Source organism: Xenopus laevis, chromosome 6L, assembly GCF_017654675.1.
Source record: "Xenopus laevis strain J_2021 chromosome 6L, Xenopus_laevis_v10.1, whole genome shotgun sequence".
Classification (NCBI taxonomy): Eukaryota; Metazoa; Chordata; class Amphibia; order Anura; family Pipidae; genus Xenopus; species Xenopus laevis.
The window spans coordinates 24,624,650-24,644,298 of record NC_054381.1 but is presented as its reverse complement, the minus strand read 5'-3'; the positions used below and the strand labels follow the sequence as shown (position 1 = coordinate 24,644,298).

At 37.8% G+C, this 19,649-nt stretch overlaps 1 protein-coding gene across 5 annotated transcripts in view; it reads left to right on the top strand.

Annotated features, from left to right (window-relative positions):
- The window catches only part of myo3a.L (myosin IIIA L homeolog), a 120,007-nt gene that overhangs the window by 46,477 nt on the left and 53,881 nt on the right, over positions 1 to 19,649 (top strand). For 4 of the 5 annotated variants that reach the window (XR_005961752.1, XM_018267245.2, XM_041565852.1 and 1 more), the window contains exons 12-20: positions 522 to 638; positions 2,260 to 2,364; positions 2,446 to 2,529; positions 11,873 to 12,075; positions 12,660 to 12,758; positions 12,857 to 12,971; positions 13,963 to 14,089; positions 16,286 to 16,493; positions 18,577 to 18,724. Coding sequence is in view for 4 of the 5 variants with exons in the window: in XM_018267245.2 (XP_018122734.1) it covers positions 522 to 638; positions 2,260 to 2,364; positions 2,446 to 2,529; positions 11,873 to 12,075; positions 12,660 to 12,758; positions 12,857 to 12,971; positions 13,963 to 14,089; positions 16,286 to 16,493; positions 18,577 to 18,724 (1,206 nt within the window). In the remaining variant the exon portion in view is untranslated. Of the gene's footprint in view, positions 1 to 521; positions 639 to 2,259; positions 2,365 to 2,445; positions 2,530 to 11,872; positions 12,076 to 12,659; positions 12,759 to 12,856; positions 12,972 to 13,962; positions 14,090 to 16,285; positions 16,494 to 18,576; positions 18,725 to 19,649 lie in introns of those variants that run through there. The other variant, XM_041565854.1, reaches the window with a different exon arrangement.

The window sequence follows — 19,649 nt, the reverse complement described above, 5'->3', positions numbered from 1 at the left end:
GTTTTCCCCTTAAAAACCACGACCAGATAAATTTGAGGCCCCTAAAATATAATTAATCCTTATTGGAAAAAAATAATCCTATTTGGTTTATTTAGGGGCAGATTTATCAAAAGTCGAATTTCAGTTCGAAGTGCTGTTTTAGCCTATGGGGGACCTCCTAGAACCTATATGGAGGCAATTGGTGGAGTTTGAGAGATCAAAGTTTTTTGGGGGAAAAGCTTTGAATCGAAGTAGATCGAAGGCGCTATTCCTTCGATCGTACGATTCGAAGTAGGCCAAATACGGACCACTTCGACCACCAAAAACCTTCAACCTCTATTCGGTTTGTCTTTTTGATTCAAAGTTTTTTGAACTTCGAACTTCGACCCTTGATAAATATGCCCCTTTATGTTTACAGGATTTTCTAGTAGACTTAAGGTAATAAAATCCAAATTTTAAAAAGATCATAACAGGCCTTTACATGTTTGAAATGTCGTTTATTTCTGAGTAAATAATTTTTAATTGTTTATCTTGTATTACAGAATACAGTAACTGATCAGCTACAAACAAGATACAACAGGGATCAGATATACACCTACGTAGGGGACATTCTTGTTGGAGTTAATCCCTTTAGACAAATGGATCTTTATTCCTCACAGGTATTTTGTATTAAAAAAAACCCTGTTTTGTGTTGCATTTCCCATTAGTATTAATAACATGTACAATTTCAAACTGTCTGTCATGTAAAGTAAATTTCCAATTTCTACAAATTTGGAGGAACCTGTGACAATTAGGGGCACATTTACTATGGGTCGAATATCGAGGATTAATTAACCCTCGATATTCGACCATCGAAGTTAAATCCTTCAACTTCGAATATCGAAGTCGAAGGATTTACCGCAATTCGTTCGATCGAACGATCAAAGGAAAAATCGCTCGGTCGAATCATGATTAAATCCTTCGAATCTAACAATTCGAAGGATTTTAATCCATCGATTGAACGATTATCCTTCGATCAAAAAATACTTAGAAAGCTTATGGGGACCTTCCCCATAGGCTAACATTGGTGCTCGGTAGGTTTTAGGTGGCGAAGTAGGTGGTCGAAGTTTTTTTTAAAGAGATAGTACTTCGACTATCGAATGGTCGAATAGTTGAACGATTTTTAGTTTGAATCGTTCGATTCGAAGTCGAAGTCGTAGTCGAAGTAGCCAATTCGATGGTCAAAGTACCCAAAAAAATACTTTGAAATTTTAAGTATTTTTCATTCTAATCCTTCACTCGAGCTAAGTAAATGTGCCCCTTGGTGATGGGCGAATTTATTTGTCAGGCGAAAATTTGTTGCAAATTCCCGCAAATAGCCGTCGGCGAATAAATTCATGAGAAAATTCGTCAGCGAAAATGAGATGCCGGCGCCGTTCCACAACTTTCACGAATTTTTCGATGTTTCACAAATTTTTCACGGGAAATTCGCAAATTGTTCTGCGAAGCAAAACGCCCCAAATTCGCCCATCACTAGTGACAATATAACATTCTACCAACATTGTTCTGATTTAAAAAAAAAAAAAAAACGTTGCCAGCATTCGTTAAGCTTCTTCTGGAAATGTTACAAAAAGTGCAGAAAAAACTAAATCCAAGGATTTGCTACATGTTGATTTCAACTGATTGTTGTAAAAAAATGAGTCTTAGATAATGGTGCTGCTGCATGGTCAACTACCTGTCATTGAGTAAAATACAAAGACAATGTGGTGGGACAATTCTACAGACTCTAGATGCGTAGCCCATGCTTTTTTGAAAAACAGACATTTTGATTAAATTGGATAAGGTACAGCAAAATGTATAATTTTATGAAAAAATTATTGAAACCATGACAGCCCCATTTAGTTCATTATGATGCCTTATGCTTTATCTGTAAGACACCAAACCACCAAATACATAACATAGTATCTCTACTATCCCAGTTAAAGGGGAAGGAAACCTAGTTGACTGGACCTGCGCTGAAGGGTAAGTAACAAGTTAGGGGCATTTGCCCAGCGGGACGGGTAGGCCAGGGGAGAGGAGGGAGGGTGGGCAACACACGGGAGGGGGGGAGGGTTTTTGCGCCAACTAGGTTTCCTTCCCCTTTAAGGCACTGTTCCCTTCCCAAACGTACTCACTTAATAGAGAAATATCCGGCACTCATCCATCAGTCATTGGGAAAAGCAGAAAACCATGAATCTAATTTTGTAACTGTATTGTGTATTTCCAGTACTGATCTTGTTTTAATCTGTTATCTTCTAAAAGTATTTACAGATGTACATTGGAGCAAAGAGAACTGATAACCCGCCACATATTTTTGCCGTGGCTGATTTAGCCTACCAGTCTATGGTGACATATAATTCAGACCAGGTAAGTGTTTATGAGTAATAGAAGCATTCCCAATACCACCCTTCCAAACTGGAAATGAAGGTCAGTGTGTTTTCTCTTTAGTGTATCGTTATATCTGGAGAAAGTGGAGCAGGAAAAACAGAAGGTGCTCACCTTTTAGTCCAACAGCTTACTGTCTTGGGTAAGGTAAGATATATACAGATTTGTTTTACATTTTTATAACATATATTTTTCATATAATTTTACATGTTTTATATTTTTTAATGTGTTTTTGTAGTTTATGAAAAAAAAACCCCCAAATATGTTAAGAATGTTAACGGGAATTTATATAATACAATGACTGGCAAAAAAAATGTATATTATTAAATTATGTGAACTTATACAATAGTATGGGATTTTTTATCTGGAAACCCGTCATTCAGAAAGCTCCCGAGCATTCCGGATAATACATACTATACCTGTAATAATAATAAATCAATAATGTGAATGAATGCAAACTACCACATAAAAACATTATTATTAATAATAATAGTTGAAGTATTAGTAATTTCATCAATCACATCATCATCAATGTCATCATCAATATTATCATTACAAAAATGTGAATTTATAAAATAAAAAATGATGATGATGAATAATAAACACTATGGAGTGGATTTACCAGCAATCAATTTTTTTCTACAAATTTGTGGCTTTCCTATTTTTTTTAAAAGATTTAAAAATTTGAGAATTTTTAAGTGTAGAAACCATGAAAATCTCTAATACAAAATTTTGCCAGGTCCAGTAGAAGTCAATGGGAGCTGCGCTGATCCTATTGGACCATTGGATTTTTTTTTATTTCACTAGTAATTGTCTGCAAAACCTTGAATTCTTAAAAGGTTTTAGAGGTATATATATATATATTATTCACAAATGCATATCCAACGTTTCGGCCCCCATTGGGACCTTTCTCAAGGTTATTGAGAAAGGTCCCAATGGGGACCGAAACGTTGGATATGCATTTGTGAATAAAGAATAACACTATTTTCATGAAAAAACTTGGAGTGCGGGTCCATTTATCATGATGTATCATTAAGCCTTTGACCAACGCACCCACCTCTGCTAAATTCCGGTAAGAGTGCGTTCACCTATATGGACATTATATATATATATATATATATATATATATATATATAATTTATTTTTTTTTTTTGGATCGTTCAGCGTTATTTTAATTTATTTTTATGCAGACCTTTTAACAAATTTCATGGTATTCGCGGTTTTAGAGAAAGTGAGTTTAGTCGTGGTTTCAAAAACCTCGAAAACCACTAAAATTAGACTGTTTATAAATAGGCCTCCACATTTAAACAATGCAACAATTTACACAAAAATGATCGTTATTAATAATTCATGATAATAATGATTATGATAATAATAATAATAATAATAATAGTACTAATACATTCTATGTAAGTACACTGAATTTTTGTGACATTAAAAAAAACATCACAAAAAATGAGGAGTTTCCCTTTTGGATTTACCCTAAACTTCTGTAAAGAGCAGGTCAGAACAAACGTTTCTTTTATGCCACTTTGAGAAATATAACAGATGCAGGTTCTTGGCAGCTATTTTTGATGTATGCAGACTTGTAGCACCTTGCCTGCTTTTCTAGAGACACTGATAAATGATAACAGATTTTCCTATTAAGGGTGTAATAGTGCACTTTATTAATGGCAAAGTATAAAATATAGCATTGGCCAAACTGACACATCAGCAAAGCAGTTCTAGTGTGCGTTACTTAAGTAAAGGGTGACATTCCATTCCTAGCCCCTTGAAAAAATCCATTATAGGAAGCAGGCTGCTTATTTAGATTTACAGAGATAGTTCCTGCCAGAAGAGATGAGTGACAAGCGGAGATAAAACTGCAGGCTCCTCAAAAGCAGATGGGTGCTAGAATATAAGTGCACAAACAATTGATATGTATAATAGCTTTTTTAAGAGTATAACTTAAATTGTGTGCTATTTTATTATTGGAACACTATCACTGATTTTCATCAACATAGATCAGAGATATCAAATGCACAAAACTCCAGCACCTTATATCTGTCAACAGACAAAGCCATACAGACTCTTAGGGGCAAATTCACTAAAGCGTGAAGCGGCTAACAGTAGCGCAAATTCGCCAGAGTGACTTCATTTCGTTACTTAGTAATTTACTAATGGGTGCTGGCATAAATTCACTAGTAAAGTGGACCAACTCTAGCGCTACTTCGCACCATTATGCCAGACGAAGTTGCGCTATGGCGAAGTGACGTAACTACACTAATTCACTAATTTGCGCATTTTACTGAACGTTACCTCTTGCGCCAGACTTGCCTTCGCCACCTCAGACCAGGCGCAGTGAAATAGAGTAGAGAGGGATTTCTTCAAAAAAAGTTGAAATTTTTTCTAAGTACCAAAAAATGCTGGCGTCTTTTACTTTTTTAACGGTGATAGGCTGAAAAAGATCGTACATTTTTTTGGGGGTACCCTCCTTCCCCCCTACATTTCCTAACATATGGCACCTAAACTATACAGTGGGCACATGTGTAGGGCAATATAAGACCTCTATTTTATTTTATGAAGCTTTCCCAGGCTTGTGTAGTTTAATGTATTTGCTGCTACATATACATGCATTCAATTTTAACTTGGCACCGTATGCAAATTAGACATCGCTACCTTTCGCCTCCCTGAGCGCAACTTTGGATTTTAGTGAATTAACGGCGCCCTGGCGAAACTTCGCCTGGCCAAGTGTGGCGAAGTCAACGCTGGCGCAACTTCAGAGGTAAGTAAATTTGCCCCTTAGAGGGCTGTGAAATGTCTCTGTTATAGGCAGCTGTTTTTTAGAGAACTTAAGTTTATCTAAAGAAGTAGTTTAGAAATGTTGTACATTATATTTTGGGCTTCTGTACCAGCCCAAGGCAACCACAACCCTTTAGTAGTAAAGATTTGTGTCTCCAAAGATGCCCCAGTAGCTCCCCATCTTCTTTTCTGCTGATTCACTGCACATGCTCTGTGCTGCTGTCACTTACTGAGCTTAGGGACCCACTCACAATATACAGTACACATAGAATAGAAATGTCACAATATAAGGCTGATTAGTAATTAATACAGATAATTACTACATGGCAGCTCAGAAACCATTGCAACTAGCATCAGAATTTAACAATCAGCCCTGTAGCATCAGCTTATATTACAGACCAACCTCATTTTCTGCTGGATAATTAGTGACGACCCCTAAGCTTAGCTTCTCAACAGCTGCTCAGAGCCCACTGAGCATGTGAGTGTCACAGACACTTTCCAAGATGGTGACCCCCTGTGACAAGTTTGAAGTCCTGGATCATTGCTGCTATTGACAAGCTGAAACTTTAGGCTGGTTCAGGAAGTCCAGTCTATAAAATATGGCATTTCTAGCCATTTTCATTTTTAGGGTTTAGTTCTCCTTTAAGCAGATGATAACATAGGGCCAAAATGATTACTTGCTATTCAATTGAGTTAAGCAAAAAGGTAGGTTAACAAGTACTTGGCTTAGACTTCTGCTAAATTCAAACTAGCTATACATATGTGGATGGAGGTCAACAGATACACTGTCAGGAGATTCTGGCACTTAAAGTTTAATCACATTTTATATTTTAAACAAACATTTCTCTTTTGCTAGTGTTTTTTACTTTTGACATTTAACAAGCTCTGACAGGCTTTTAAATCGGTTAGCAAGTTTTAGAGCATTGCAGGAATTCATATTGTTCATTGTCACCAAAAGGTTACGTTGAGAATATGACATTACTGAGGAAATGCAGGATATGGCCTAATGTTAAATATAATACATTGCATTCTGCTCTTTTCCGACCAGAGAAACACATTTTCAGCATGAGTGAATTTACTATTATGGGTTATTCACAGTATGCAGTAGCTTTTAAAAGAGATACAGGTATTTCAGAGATAAGAGGGCACATGTCAGTCCATAAGTGCAGTTGCAACCCCTGTACTTTCGTTGCATTCAGCTATACATAACATCACTTTCATTAAATGAATTGTTAAGTATAAATAAAAAAAATAAAAAATCTATAAAGGCTGGAGTGACTGGATGTGTAACTTAACAGCCAGAACACTACTTCCTGCTTTTCCATTGATTGGTTATCAGGCAGTAACCAATCAGGGACTTGCGGATCTTTTCCCCGATATGCCACTAACGGCAGGGCTATATCGGTTGTAATCTGAATGTTTGGCCCTATGACTGATCGATCGGATTACGAGGAGCGCAATGGGCTCCGACTGGTCGGTCAGGAGAAAAATCAAACCTTCCCGATCAATATCATCAGGGGCGTAACTATAGAGGCAAAAGACCCTGCGGCTGCAGGGGGGCCCAGGAGGTATAGGGGCCCCATGAGGCCCTAATTCATATACAATTTCAATAAATATTGGAGAAACAAGTCAACCTCTAAACATTTTGGGGGCCTGAAAAATAATTTGCTGTGGGGCCCAGTAATATCTAGTTACGCCACTGAATATCATGTCCAGATATCGATCGGAAAGATCCGTCAGAAGCCTCCATACACGAGCAGATTAGCTGTCAAATTGGTCTAAACGACAGATATCGGCAACTTTATCTGCCCATGTATGGCCACCTTATTTAAGGGAACCAATCATAACTAAAATCATTTCCTAAGTAAATACACTATGTGAAAGTTCAAGAAATCTGATTTTTAAAACAGTCAAAATTGTTTGTATAATGTAAATGATCAGCTCACTATTCCTTCTGCAAGATCTCCCCTATCTCCACTGCAGTTCTAGCTGAGGCAGCCATCTTGGATTTCACTGGCTCCTCCTACCTCTATCTTCCCAGCCAACTGCAGCTCTGAAATCTCGCACATGCTCAGTAAAAATGCCTAGCAACCCTTCTAAGCTATTTTTAAATCAGCCAAACCTCTGTGTTAGCTGCTGTTCAGCAGTGCTGCCACCCGCTGGAAGTTAGTGTGTGCCCTTCATTTGCATAATAACATCATCAGCAGGGGACAAGATAGAGAAATCTCCTGATACTTCTAGTGGAGGAGTTTATGAAAGCTAGGCATTCTGGGTAGAATACTCAGGGCAATACTACAATGTGAGCATGCTCGTGAACTTATTTGCATGTAATTGTCACAGTATGGACTCCCTCAGTGAAAAAAAACATTTGACAAAGTAAGGGATTTTTTAAAAACAGCTGCTTTTAAAAAATGATTTGATTAAACGTGTTTAGGTTGTACTGGTTGGATTGTTAATATGTGTTTGATTTTGGCTGTCATAGGTGCCCTTTTAGTAGCTAGCTGAGTGGGCCTTAAAGGAGAAGGAAAGTCCTGTTATACTTGGGTGTGCCAAAAGTTAGGCACCCCAAGTGATCGCATTTACTCACCTGAAACCCTGGGCTGGTGCTCCTATCAGCAGAAAACTGCACTGCCCCGGGGTTATTCCAGCGAGCACCATGGAGCAATCCTTTTCCTGCTTCTTCGTTCTTATCGCATCTGCTCATGCACAGTAGAGCAAGAAGCCAAACTTTTAAGAAAAAGCAGCCTGTTTTATTTGTCTTTATGCTCAACAACATACCTCAATTAGCTTTCTGGTATAATTAATGGGGGCACAGATTTAGAACTACTTTCAAACCTGCTGTCAGATCTTCTCTGTGCTGCACTATAGGATTACTCTGCTATAGAACATCACCACACAGCTGACAAACGCCTCTTAATCTATCCATATGCTATGGCACCAGATGTTCTGCTTTCAGCCCCCTTCTCTAACACCAATCTCCTCAGTATAGGAAAACTTTTGATTTAAAGGGACATGCTGCCTCTCCTATTCCCCTGGGATAAATTCACCTATAAAGCTGTCAGTGGAGTTCTCTGCATGTTCCTAGCCTCTTCCAGCATCCCATCTCTCTCCCAATGACACTTACATACAGGAGGGCAGATTCCCCAAAGGGCGAAGTGGCGACGCTAGTGACAATTTGCCAGAAATCTCATCCGCAGGGACATCACCAATTGACAGGTGCAGAGGACAATTCACTAGCGAACGAGACCATCGCTAGCAGTCATTCGCACCCTTTCGCCAGGTGACTTTTCGCATTGGTGAACGGTCGTTACTCCGCAAATTCATTAAAGTGAGAATTTTACTGAGCAGTACCTCTTTGCCAGAGTTTATTTCGCCTCCTCAGATCAGGCGAACTGATAAAATAAAGCTACATCCTCCTCAATCTTATGTCAGTGACATCATATCCTGTATGCGGGAAATGCATTAAAGTTGTAAACAAAAAGCTGGCGACTTTTCTTTTTTTCAAGCGGGATTGCCTTTAAAAGTCCAAACTATTAGTAAATAGTCTTGGTAAAGATTAATGTGTGAACAATTTTTTTATCTTAATTTGAGGGGCACGCCACATTTGGTTGGGGTGGACTCATGTCTAGGGCATTAGATGATCTCCTCTGTCTTTATTATGGCTCATTGGACATATGTATTAAAAATTGGCTACTTTAAGCATTTGCACCAACATTACTAAAAAAGACGTCCATGCGACTTTTAGGTACCCGCCCTATTCAAATTAACCTAAGAGTAAGAGTGCTAGCGAAGTTTCACTGGGCAGAAATGAACGCTAGTGAAAATTCGATATGAAATGCTCGCACAGCCGAAGTAACTCTAGCTAAAATTCGCCAGCGTTCGGCTGCTGAGACGCAACTTTGTATTTAATGAATTAGCGTAGTGGTAACAAATTTGCGCCTGGCGAAGTGGCACGGAGTGTGGCTAAGCGGTCGCTGGTGAGAATTCACCCTTTAGTAAATTTGCCCCATGGTCAGGTTGGGAGACCGGGAAAAAAACAGTGGGCCCTGTTGACCCAAGTCTGCTTTTTTCTCCAATCCCAGAATTTTTTGACCCCTTCTCCTACCACACCCCAATCATAGCAGAAAGTAGAGCTATGCGGTGCACTGGAAGGACCTAGTGAAGTTTAGAGACTGGGGTGGGGGGGACCCTGAGATGACAGCCCTGTTGGGCCTCAGAAACCCCAGTCCAACACTGCTTACATACATAGTCTGCTTGTCAATCTGTTCGTCATAACCAGTTACTAGGTAACCTAATGCAGTTTGCAAAGGCCTCTGCCAATGGTGTAGCTAGAAATTACTGGGTCTCATAGGAAAACCCCTAAACTTTGGGAAAAACATTATTTTCATAAATTTATACTGAAACTACTACTGAATCAGCTGGATCCCCTATACCATCTCAACCACCCAGCAGTTGCAGGTCCTGCTTCCTTTATAGTTACACTCCCAACATTTGCAGGACATATCTACAAGTCTATGGGGTTTGCAGGAAACCACCAGGGGGTACGTTGAGTAAATATCACTGTTTCCTTCTAAAATCCCCAAATAAACACACCAATGACTAAAATTAATTCCATTTTTCCATGCAACAATGCTAATCCCATAGAAATTGTTAGAGTTAATTGAAGAAATAATTGTGGATTTTGCTACTGAATTACTTCGGAGGATACAGTAGTCTTTTGAGACTGTCCCTTATCTTTTGAAAAAGATCAACATAAATAAAGTTTTATAGTTGCTTGAAATTTGCCGATGGTGTGCCAGGAGAATTTCCATTGCAAATCTCTTCTTTTTAATTATGGCAAAATACAATCTGTTTGTTTTTCTAATCTCCGCACAGCCTGATATTTACTCACCTCTCAAAGGAAACTGCCACTTGTATAAATGACAGGGAGATGGTTTTTCTTTTTTGGTTTCACGCACCTCATTAGTTCTTCTTCAGTTAATTATGTGAGTCCTTTTTAACAGACTACAGTACCTTCATGTTGTTTTTCCGTCTGTGAATATGTCTAATGAAAATATTAAGAGCTGAGTGTGTGTTTATTTTTATTTTGTGTAACTTCAAAATAGTCTAGAATTTGGTTAATCTCAAACAGAATCATGGACTGCATAAATCACAGTGTTCATATAACACAGATCTGAAAGTAATTTGCATTGGGTGGTTATTTACTAAAATCCAAATTTATCTCATATTTTATTTAAAAAAAACCACACCCAAACTCCCATGTCTGATTTTAGCTAATTTATTAATTTAAACAACTTAATTCAATCGAATTGTGAATAACGTGATAAAATTTGAGTGAAAACTTGAATTGTATGATTTTTTTGTGCTTTTTTCCCGAATCTCTAGTTTTTTTTTTAACTTTTTGCCCAGGCTAAACCCAGGCCACCATAAATTCAAATTGCCATTGGTGCCTCTCCCATTGACTTATACAGGACGACCTTGACAGGTCTGAGATGTCGGATTTTTGGATTCTGCCTTTTTGCAGCATCGGGGTATAATAAATCTCGAAAAATTCGATTTTTTTTTTCCATGAAAAATTAAGTTTTGGCAAATAACCCCCTAAATCTACTAATATATAATTTAAACATTAATGATAAACCCAATAGGACTGTTTTACCTCCAGTAAGGATTCATTATATCTTAATTGGGATTTAGTACAAGGCACTGTTTTATTATTACAGAGAAAATGAAAATCCATTTATAAAATGTGAATTATTACATTAAAACGCTGAGAGACACCTTTGCTGTAATTCAGAGCTTTCTGGATAACAGATTTCCAGATAACGGATCCCATACCTGTACTAAGAACTTTAAATAACTTCTTCAGGGGTATCTTTCTCACAAGAAAAAGAAGCTTGGGATTGTTTCATTTCTTAATCTTTATTGTAGGGATAAGTCAAGAAATTGCCATCCAAAAGATTTTTTTATCAAGGTAAAAAAGAATATATAGCTTTACACCCTTGAATGGAATGCCAAAATAGCCCACTCTGTAGGGCAGGGGTCCCCAAACTTTTGTAGTTGTGAGCCATAGTCAAATGTAAATAGAGTTAATAGAGTCAATAGGGATACTAAATAAGGGCTGTGATTGGCTAATTGATAGCCCCTATGTGGACTGTCAGCCTACAGGAGACTGTGTTTGGCAGTACATATGGTTTTTATGCAACCAAAACTTGCTTCCAAACTGGGAATTTAAAAATAAGCACCTGCTTTGAGGCCACTGGAAGCAACATCCAAGGAGTTGGTGAGCAACATGTTGCTCTCGAGCCACTGGTTGGAGATCACTACTGTACGGTATATGAAAGTATATCACGTGGCTCATTAGCCATAAGAGACATCAGTTGGGTGTCAGCTAGTAAACATGTTCACTAAAGGAATGCAACACAAGATGGCTCTATACTGAGTCAAACAAGCAGAGGATGTAAGACTGTGAGCTGTCTATAAAAGTACATATGTCCAATAAGGCAGTTCAGGTGCAGTATCCCTTTTTAAAAACATGAAATAATTGGCCATTAGAACATACAGTACATAATAGGGCTCGTTTTTGAATGCAAGTTAAAAGTGCAATTTTGGGAACATTTAAATGAGGCAAAAGTACAAAGGTAATTGCAGCTATACAATCACCAGACACCTTGTGTTTTTTCAGTTTTTAAAATGTATTCTTCCATTGCAGGCAAACAACAGAACACTCCAAGAGAAAATCCTGCAAGTGAATAACCTAGTAGAAGCTTTTGGAAACGCCTGCACTATAATTAATGAAAATTCCAGTCGCTTCGGGAAGTACCTCGAAATGAAGTTTACGAGTAACGGAACGGTGGTGGCTGCCCAAATTTCTGAATATCTTCTCGAAAAATCAAGAGTTGTTCATCAAGCATTGTGAGTGTCTCTTTGGAAGCCACTTTAAGGTCACTCATATCAGTGTAGTGGTTCCAAACATCACTGTTGACCTTCTACAAGGTGGTTACTAGTCCAGACTGGGTCTCTTGTGTCTCTGGTGACTCCTGAAATCAAACAAAATAGTAGTCCTCTGGAAAGTCTCTGTTTAATGATCATCTCATAATCTCAAAAGAGCTGGGGGAAGGATGGTGATGCTTTCTACAGAGGGCTACTCAGTGGTCTGCTGATTTGTTTGGCTTTGCTCTTTGGGACCAGGAAGTAGAATTTCATTTTCAAATTTTGCCCTATTCAGTGCAAAGATACAGTAGCATGGACCAGATATTTAATTAGGGATAGATATTTCCTAATTAAAACAATAGGCAAAGGTTCAGCACAAGCCCTATTCATTGAACCAATGTTAATTCAAGTCAAGTGTCAGAAGAAGAAATAATACAAAAACAATACAAAATAAATAAGGAAGACCAATTGAGAAATTGCTTAGAACTGACCATTCTATAACATTCTAAAAGTTAACTTAAAGGTGAACCACCCCTTTAAATGTCAGCTCTTTCTTGTTCCTACAGAGGAGAAAAGAATTTTCACATATTCTATTATATTTATGCGGGATTGTCTGAGAAGAAAAAGTTGACACATTATAAACTGCCCGATATAAAGCCTCCCAGGTAAAGTTATGCATTCCTCGGATCTGTGTTACGGAATGTGGTGTGTTATTAATTTTCATTCTAATTTAAGGGCTAATCATTAATTCTTCTACTTTCAGGTACCTGCAAAATGAGCATATTAAAATGGTGCAAGACTTTATGAATAAACCATTCTATAAATCCCAGTTTGAGTTAATTGAACAATGTTTCAAGGTAATAGGCTTTTCAATGGAGGTGAGTGATCAATTCATTTTCAGCCTCGCTCGGCAGCATAAGGGACAGTCTCAAGATGAAGGTTTAGTCTTAATCTCATTATTGCATCAAAATTATGTTTGAATATATTCGACTGCAATTTCAATGAGCAAATGAGACATAAAACATAGCTAGAATATATTATATGTATATGATTGTGTTGCATGTATGGGACCTGTTATCCAGAGCTCGGGGTCTGTGGTTTTCCGGATGACAAATATTTCTTAAGTTACCAAGGAGTTTCATGGCCATATAAAAACACGAGGCTGAAGGCCGAGGGTTTTTATACAGGTCATGGAACTCCGAGATTTTTCAACAGGGGGTACTTTATTTATTATAATACACAAGTTTCAGTGAGTCATGTGACAGAAATGACATCAGAACTCACCGTTTATAACTGATGACATCAGAACTCACCGTTTATAAGGATATAATTTACAGGATATTTATGGCTTTTGTGTATTATATATATATATATATATATATATATATATATATATATATATATATATATATATATATATAGCAGTCCAGTGAAAGCACTCACGGCATTGACCCTTCAGGGGTATATCAAAATATGTCGTCGGCGGCTCTTTGCGAGTTGAAACGCAAATATATAAATGTGTGTGCGTGTGCTGGAGAGAAAATGCACTTATTGAATTGAACCAACATTATCACTAGAAAGTCACATTGAGAGTTACTGTGCTTGTTTATTGCTAAGTTGGAGTTATGGATCATTCAAAGAACCTTTGTATGTTTTGAAAAGATTCTTTGAGAATATCACAGCCTCAGTTGAGTCTACTGTAGAACCCCCTCCTCATTTTAGGATAGCTACCCCAAGCATAGAGAACTGAGCCGGGTGGAAGGCATCTCTTAATGAAATAATAATAATACCCTGTACAGGTAAATGAATATACAGCAAACAGGTTAGTAATAAATATTAAGACTTCTTTTTTTTATATACTCATTTCAGGAACTAGGAAGTGTTTATAGTATCCTTGCTGCTATTCTGAACGTGGGAAATATTGATTTCACTTCTGTGGCATCAGAACATCAAATTGACAAAAGCCATATAAACAACCCTGCAGTACTTGAAAATGGTAAGATTTCTTTAAGCCCTTCTCTAAAGTTATGCCCAGTATCTGCATGGCCTTTAAATGGGTAACCATTCCAAAATATTATTTTACTAAATTTTTTTTATGGAATGCTTACACAAGTTACAAGTGGGGTTATTTTTTAGTAAAAATATCCAGTTTCATAAATGTACATATTTTAAAGGCACTATTGTTGTTTCCTTTGCCTTGTTACATTCTTACCACCATATGTAATAAAAGGCATTACGTTTGCCCAGAAGCAGTAACCCACGCAACCAATCAGCAGGCAGCATTTACTGGTCACTTGTTTAAAAGCAAACACTGGTTGCTACAGGTTACTGCTCCTGGGCAAACTTAGTGCCATTTGTTATATATAGGGGTTCATGTCTGAGCAACTCTATAATATAAACCTATTAAGAGCTTAAATGGCAACATTGGGTTTCAGATGGGATATTTAATCTCCGTGGTTATCTATATGGTCTTTGCTGCTTCAGGGCAATTTTTGTATCACAAAGGGGGCTGATTAATGCAATTATGCAAATTTCTTAATGATTAATGCAAATGATGGAGCAAATGAATGGGACAGGGTAGATCTCGACCTACTGGAAATTCCTCCTGGCCCAGTGGAGAGCTAAAGAAGCCTCAGTAGATAAAGGTCATGAAAAGCCAAGGCGTCAATTGCAGCCAATATTTTGCTGCAGTGTCGGACTGGCCCGGCGGGACACCGGGAAATAACCCGGTATGCCCTGGCCCTCATGGGCACCCGCTGGCCCAGACCCGCAGCCCCCAGCTGCCCCAGAAAAGATAAAGCTGTTGCCGTGGTGTGTCTTCTGCGTGCACGCACACGGTGAGGCCCATTTACTAAGGGTCGAATATCGAGGGTTAATTAACCCTCGATAATCAACCATCAAAGTATAATCCTTCGACTTCGAAGTCGAAGGATTTACCGCAAAAACTTAGATCGAACGATCGAAGGGAAAATCATTCGATCGAACGATTTGAAGGATTTTAATGCATCGATCGAACGATTTTCCTTAGATCAAAAAAAGGTTAGAAAGCTTATGGGGAAGGTCCCCATAGGCTAACATTGTAGTTCGGTAGGTTTAAAGTGCCGAAGTAGGTAGTCGAAGTTTTTTTTAAAGAGACAGTACTTCGACTATCGAATGGTCGAATAGTCTAACGATTTTTAGTTCGAATCGTTCGATTTGAAGTCATAGTCGAAGGTCAAAGTAGCCTATTCGATGGTCGAAGTACCCAAAAAAAACTTTCGAAGTTTTTTTAGTTTGAATCCTTCACTCGAGCTTAGTAAATGTGCCCCGGTGTGTTCATGGATGTGGGCAGGGGACTGGAACTTAGGGGCCCTCGGTTGAGTCTTTTGAGTGCACACGGCGCGTTAGTGGAAGCGGGTTGGAGGTCAGGAGGGGGCCCTGGGAACTGTCGGGATGGGGGGCCCTGGGGACTGCAGCCCCGGTGGGCCCCCTCAGTCCGAACCTGTTTTGCTTGCTGTGGACACCGTTACCATCTAACTTTATCAAATACCATATACTTGTGCACTAAAGAATATTTTGAATCTTGTAGCTGGGGGGGGGGGGTTAATTAAATAATTTATATTTAACTAGTAACTCTATCCTACTTTTTTTCAAAATCAAAGGAAATTATAATTCTCTCCAATGTATATAAATTACAATTTCTCAGTGAATTATTTGCATAATAAGCCTGTAATCAGTATTTGTCTTTCCATTTCTATTCTCTACACTGGTGCCTCTGCGTTAAAAATAATTTGTAAATGCAATTGCAAGACTTCAGTTCCAGCAATGCCTTGCATTCATAAATCTGTAGCCAGCAATTGATTTTTTTTTTTTTTAAATTAGTTACATTGGGAGGTTGCTTAGAATTACATTTTCAACATTGCAGATATTCCATGTCGGGTCCATATTTCATAATGGACACTTGTTTGTCTTATTCTCTCATTTGCAAGGACCAAACATGGAGTAGCTTCACTTTCCCTGTTTACCCTTTTTAGCTTGAGCAATATTGTGATCTGAAGTATGTTCAGCACTAGCCTTATTTATTGCTGTCATGTTGAACAATCGAACATCATCCAACATGCCGAATACTACTCTTTTTTTAAATAAATAAAACCATTTTTCTCTTTTTATAGCTAATTGACTATTTTCTAACTGTGCTTTACATTTACTCCAGCTGCTTCTCTGTTATGCATCCAACCTGATGAACTGAAGGATGCTCTGACCTCTCACTGTGTGGTAACACGGGGGGAGCTGATCATTCAACAAAACACTGTAGAAAAAGCAGCAGATGTAAGAGATGCCATGTCCAAAGCGCTCTACGGGCGTCTTTTTAGCTGGATTGTGAACCGGATCAATGCTTTACTTAAACCCGAGAAGTTAAGGTAAAGATGCCTCTATTGTTACTCTTTCTTATTGAAGAGATGCCTTCATTGAATACCCTTATCATGGAGTTAACTGCTTGCATTGGTAAAGCATTGCCCCCCATCAAGCAACAGCCTACCTTATGTTTAGCTGTATAACTACAAATACAGGGTGAATGATATTCTGTCTGCATTATAAGCTATGCCCTTGAGGGGTTAAAGGGAAGAGTTAAACATGTTGGACTTTGGGCTTTTTCAACCCACTACTGTACGTAACTATGTAAACTTGCCAGTGTCAGAAAATAAATGAAACTTTTATACTGCTCAGTAAATTCTTCTCGGGAAGTGTAGGAAGCATTGGTAGATCCAGACATGGAAGAGACTAAAGATCATGCTTACCTCTATTCAAATCCTCTGATTAGGGACATTTGCTGAACAAGTAGATCATTTCTATTGGTCACGTACACGTAAATAGACATTTGTTAAAATGGAAACACAAGAAAAGGATATGTGGCAAAATAAGTGGAATCCGGCAACCTCGGTCCGGAACTCTCTCACTCTCAGAATTACCCAAAGTTCAGGAACTCTGAAGAAGTGCCGGTTCTGTAGGCACGAAACGCGTTTAAACTCACCCACTGCCAATGTCAAAGAGTGTTGTTCAATAAAAGCCGTTAAATCAATACAGCAGCGACTCCGTGGATGCCTTTTGTCAGCGCCAAACTGCGGGTAATTCTGAGATTTGTTAAAATGGACCCTAGTTGGAGAACTGTATGGTCATCCATTTTTACTGGTTCAATCTTAATTGTATGTTATTTTATTTCTTTATTTTTTTGTGGTTTCACTTCAGTTATTCAGTTTTTCATCCATGGTTTGATAAAAACCTTGTACAATGAAAACAGAATTATTTGCCTGTAATTTCCAATCTTTTTCTTGTTGGGAAAGTTGATTATGTATAAAAGATACCATTATTATAGCATCTTCTAGCAATTAGTTTTGAATTGTTTGTCTCAAAATAGAGGTCTAGTCCTTGTATCATTCATTTTATTAATTACAGGTACAGGACTTGTTATCCAAAATGCTTGAGACCTGGGGGTTTTCCATACCTTAAAGGGATACTGTCATGGGAAAAAAAAATTTTTCAAAATGAATCAGTTAATAGTGCTACTCCAGCAGAATTCTGCACTGAAATACATTTCTCAAAAGAGCAAACAGATTTTTTTATATTCAATTTTGAAATCTGACATGGGGCTAGACATTTTGTCAATTTCCCAGCTACCCCAAGTCATGTGACTTGTGTTTGATAAACTTCAATCACTCTTTACTGCTGTACTGCAAGTTGGAGTGATATCACCCCCTCCCTTTTCCCCCCAGCAGCCAAACAAAAGGAATGGGAAGGTAACCAGATAGCAGCTCCCTAACACAAGATAACAGGTGCCTGGTAGATCTAAGAACAGCAATCAATAGTAAAAACCCATGTCCCACTGAGACCCATTCAGTTACATTGAGAAGGAAAAACAGCAGCCTGCCAGAAAGCTTTTCTCTCCTAAAGTGCAGGCACAAGTCACATGACATGGGGCAGCTGGGAAATTGGCAAAATGTCTAGCCCCATGTCAGATTTCAAAATTGAATATAAAAAAATCTGTTTGCTCCCTTGAGAAATGGATTTCACTGCAGAATTCTGCTGGAGCAGCACTATTAACTGATTCATTTTGAAAAAAAATTTTTTCCCCATGGCAGTATCCCTTTAAATCTACTAAAAAATAATTTAAACATTAAATAAACCCAATAGGCTGGTTTTGCCTCCAATAAGGATTAATTATATCTTAGTTGAGATCAAGTACAAGCTACTGTTTTATTATCACAGAGAAAAAGGAAATCCTTTTTAAAACTTTGAATCATTTAATTAAAACGGATTCTATGGGAAAGGGCCTCCCCGTAGTTCGGAACTTTCTGGATAATGGGTTTCTGGAAAACAAATCCCATATCTGTATTATGATTTTTTTTAAAAATCTGTAAAAATACAAATTTCTTATGAATATTTTTTATTAAAAGTCCAACTTCATAAACGTAAACTTTTTGGATTTTAATTCTTTTTTTCCGACAGTGAGGATGATGCTGGATTTAATATTGGAATTCTTGACATATTCGGCTTTGAGAATTTTAAAAAGAACTCTTTCGAACAACTCTGCATCAACATTGCAAATGAACAGATCCAGTTCTATTTCAACCAACACATCTTTGCTTGGGAACAGGTAGGAAACAGTTTAGTGGTTATTGGATTTAAACATGAACACAAGTGCGGTTCAATCATTTAAGGTGCATTGTACAGGCTAAACCTGCAGCTTTCAGATTTAACTGAAGTCTGATTGAGTGCTGGTGTCCTGATCTATTCAGTCAGATCCAACTGATACAATGGCAGTTTGATTGCAATTGGAATAAAAACCCAGGATTGAATAAGGTGGAAATTTCAAAGTTTTTGATTCTCTGCTGAGCTGAAAGCCTGGCATTATCTGCCTTAAACTACTTATATTAAAGAAACTGCTAAACCTTGGAAAATAATGTAACATGCAAGCGATCATAAAAGCAGTCAGTGAGTTTCTATTTAGGTTTTGATCCATTTTAACTCCCAGGGGCAGATTTATCAAGGGTCCAATATTGAGGGTTAAAAAACCCTCGAATTCGACCCTCCAAGTAAAATCCTTCGATTTCGAATATCGAATTCGAAGGATTTTAGCGCAAAAGGTTTGATCGAATAGAAATCATTCGATCAAAGGATTAAATAGTTTGGATTGAACGATTTTTAGCGATTGATCGAAGGATTTCTGTTCGATCAAAAAAAAGTGCTGTGGAAGGTCCCCATAGGCTAACATTGCACTTCAGTAGCTTTAATTTGGCGAAGTATGAAGTCGAACTTTTTTTTAAAGAGACAGTACTTAAATTATCGAATGGTCGAATATAGCCTATTCGATGGTCGAAGAACTAAAAAATTTACTTCGAAATTTGAACTTTTTTAACTTCGAAAATTCACTCGAGCTTAGTAAATCTGCCCCCAGTGTCACAAAAAATATACTGCTGTAACTTTATACATAATCGGCATCTGTGCATCAATTCATTTTAGTGCTATATCATCCACCACACCCCTATATAATAATATCAATAAATGCCTGTTAAAGGGCA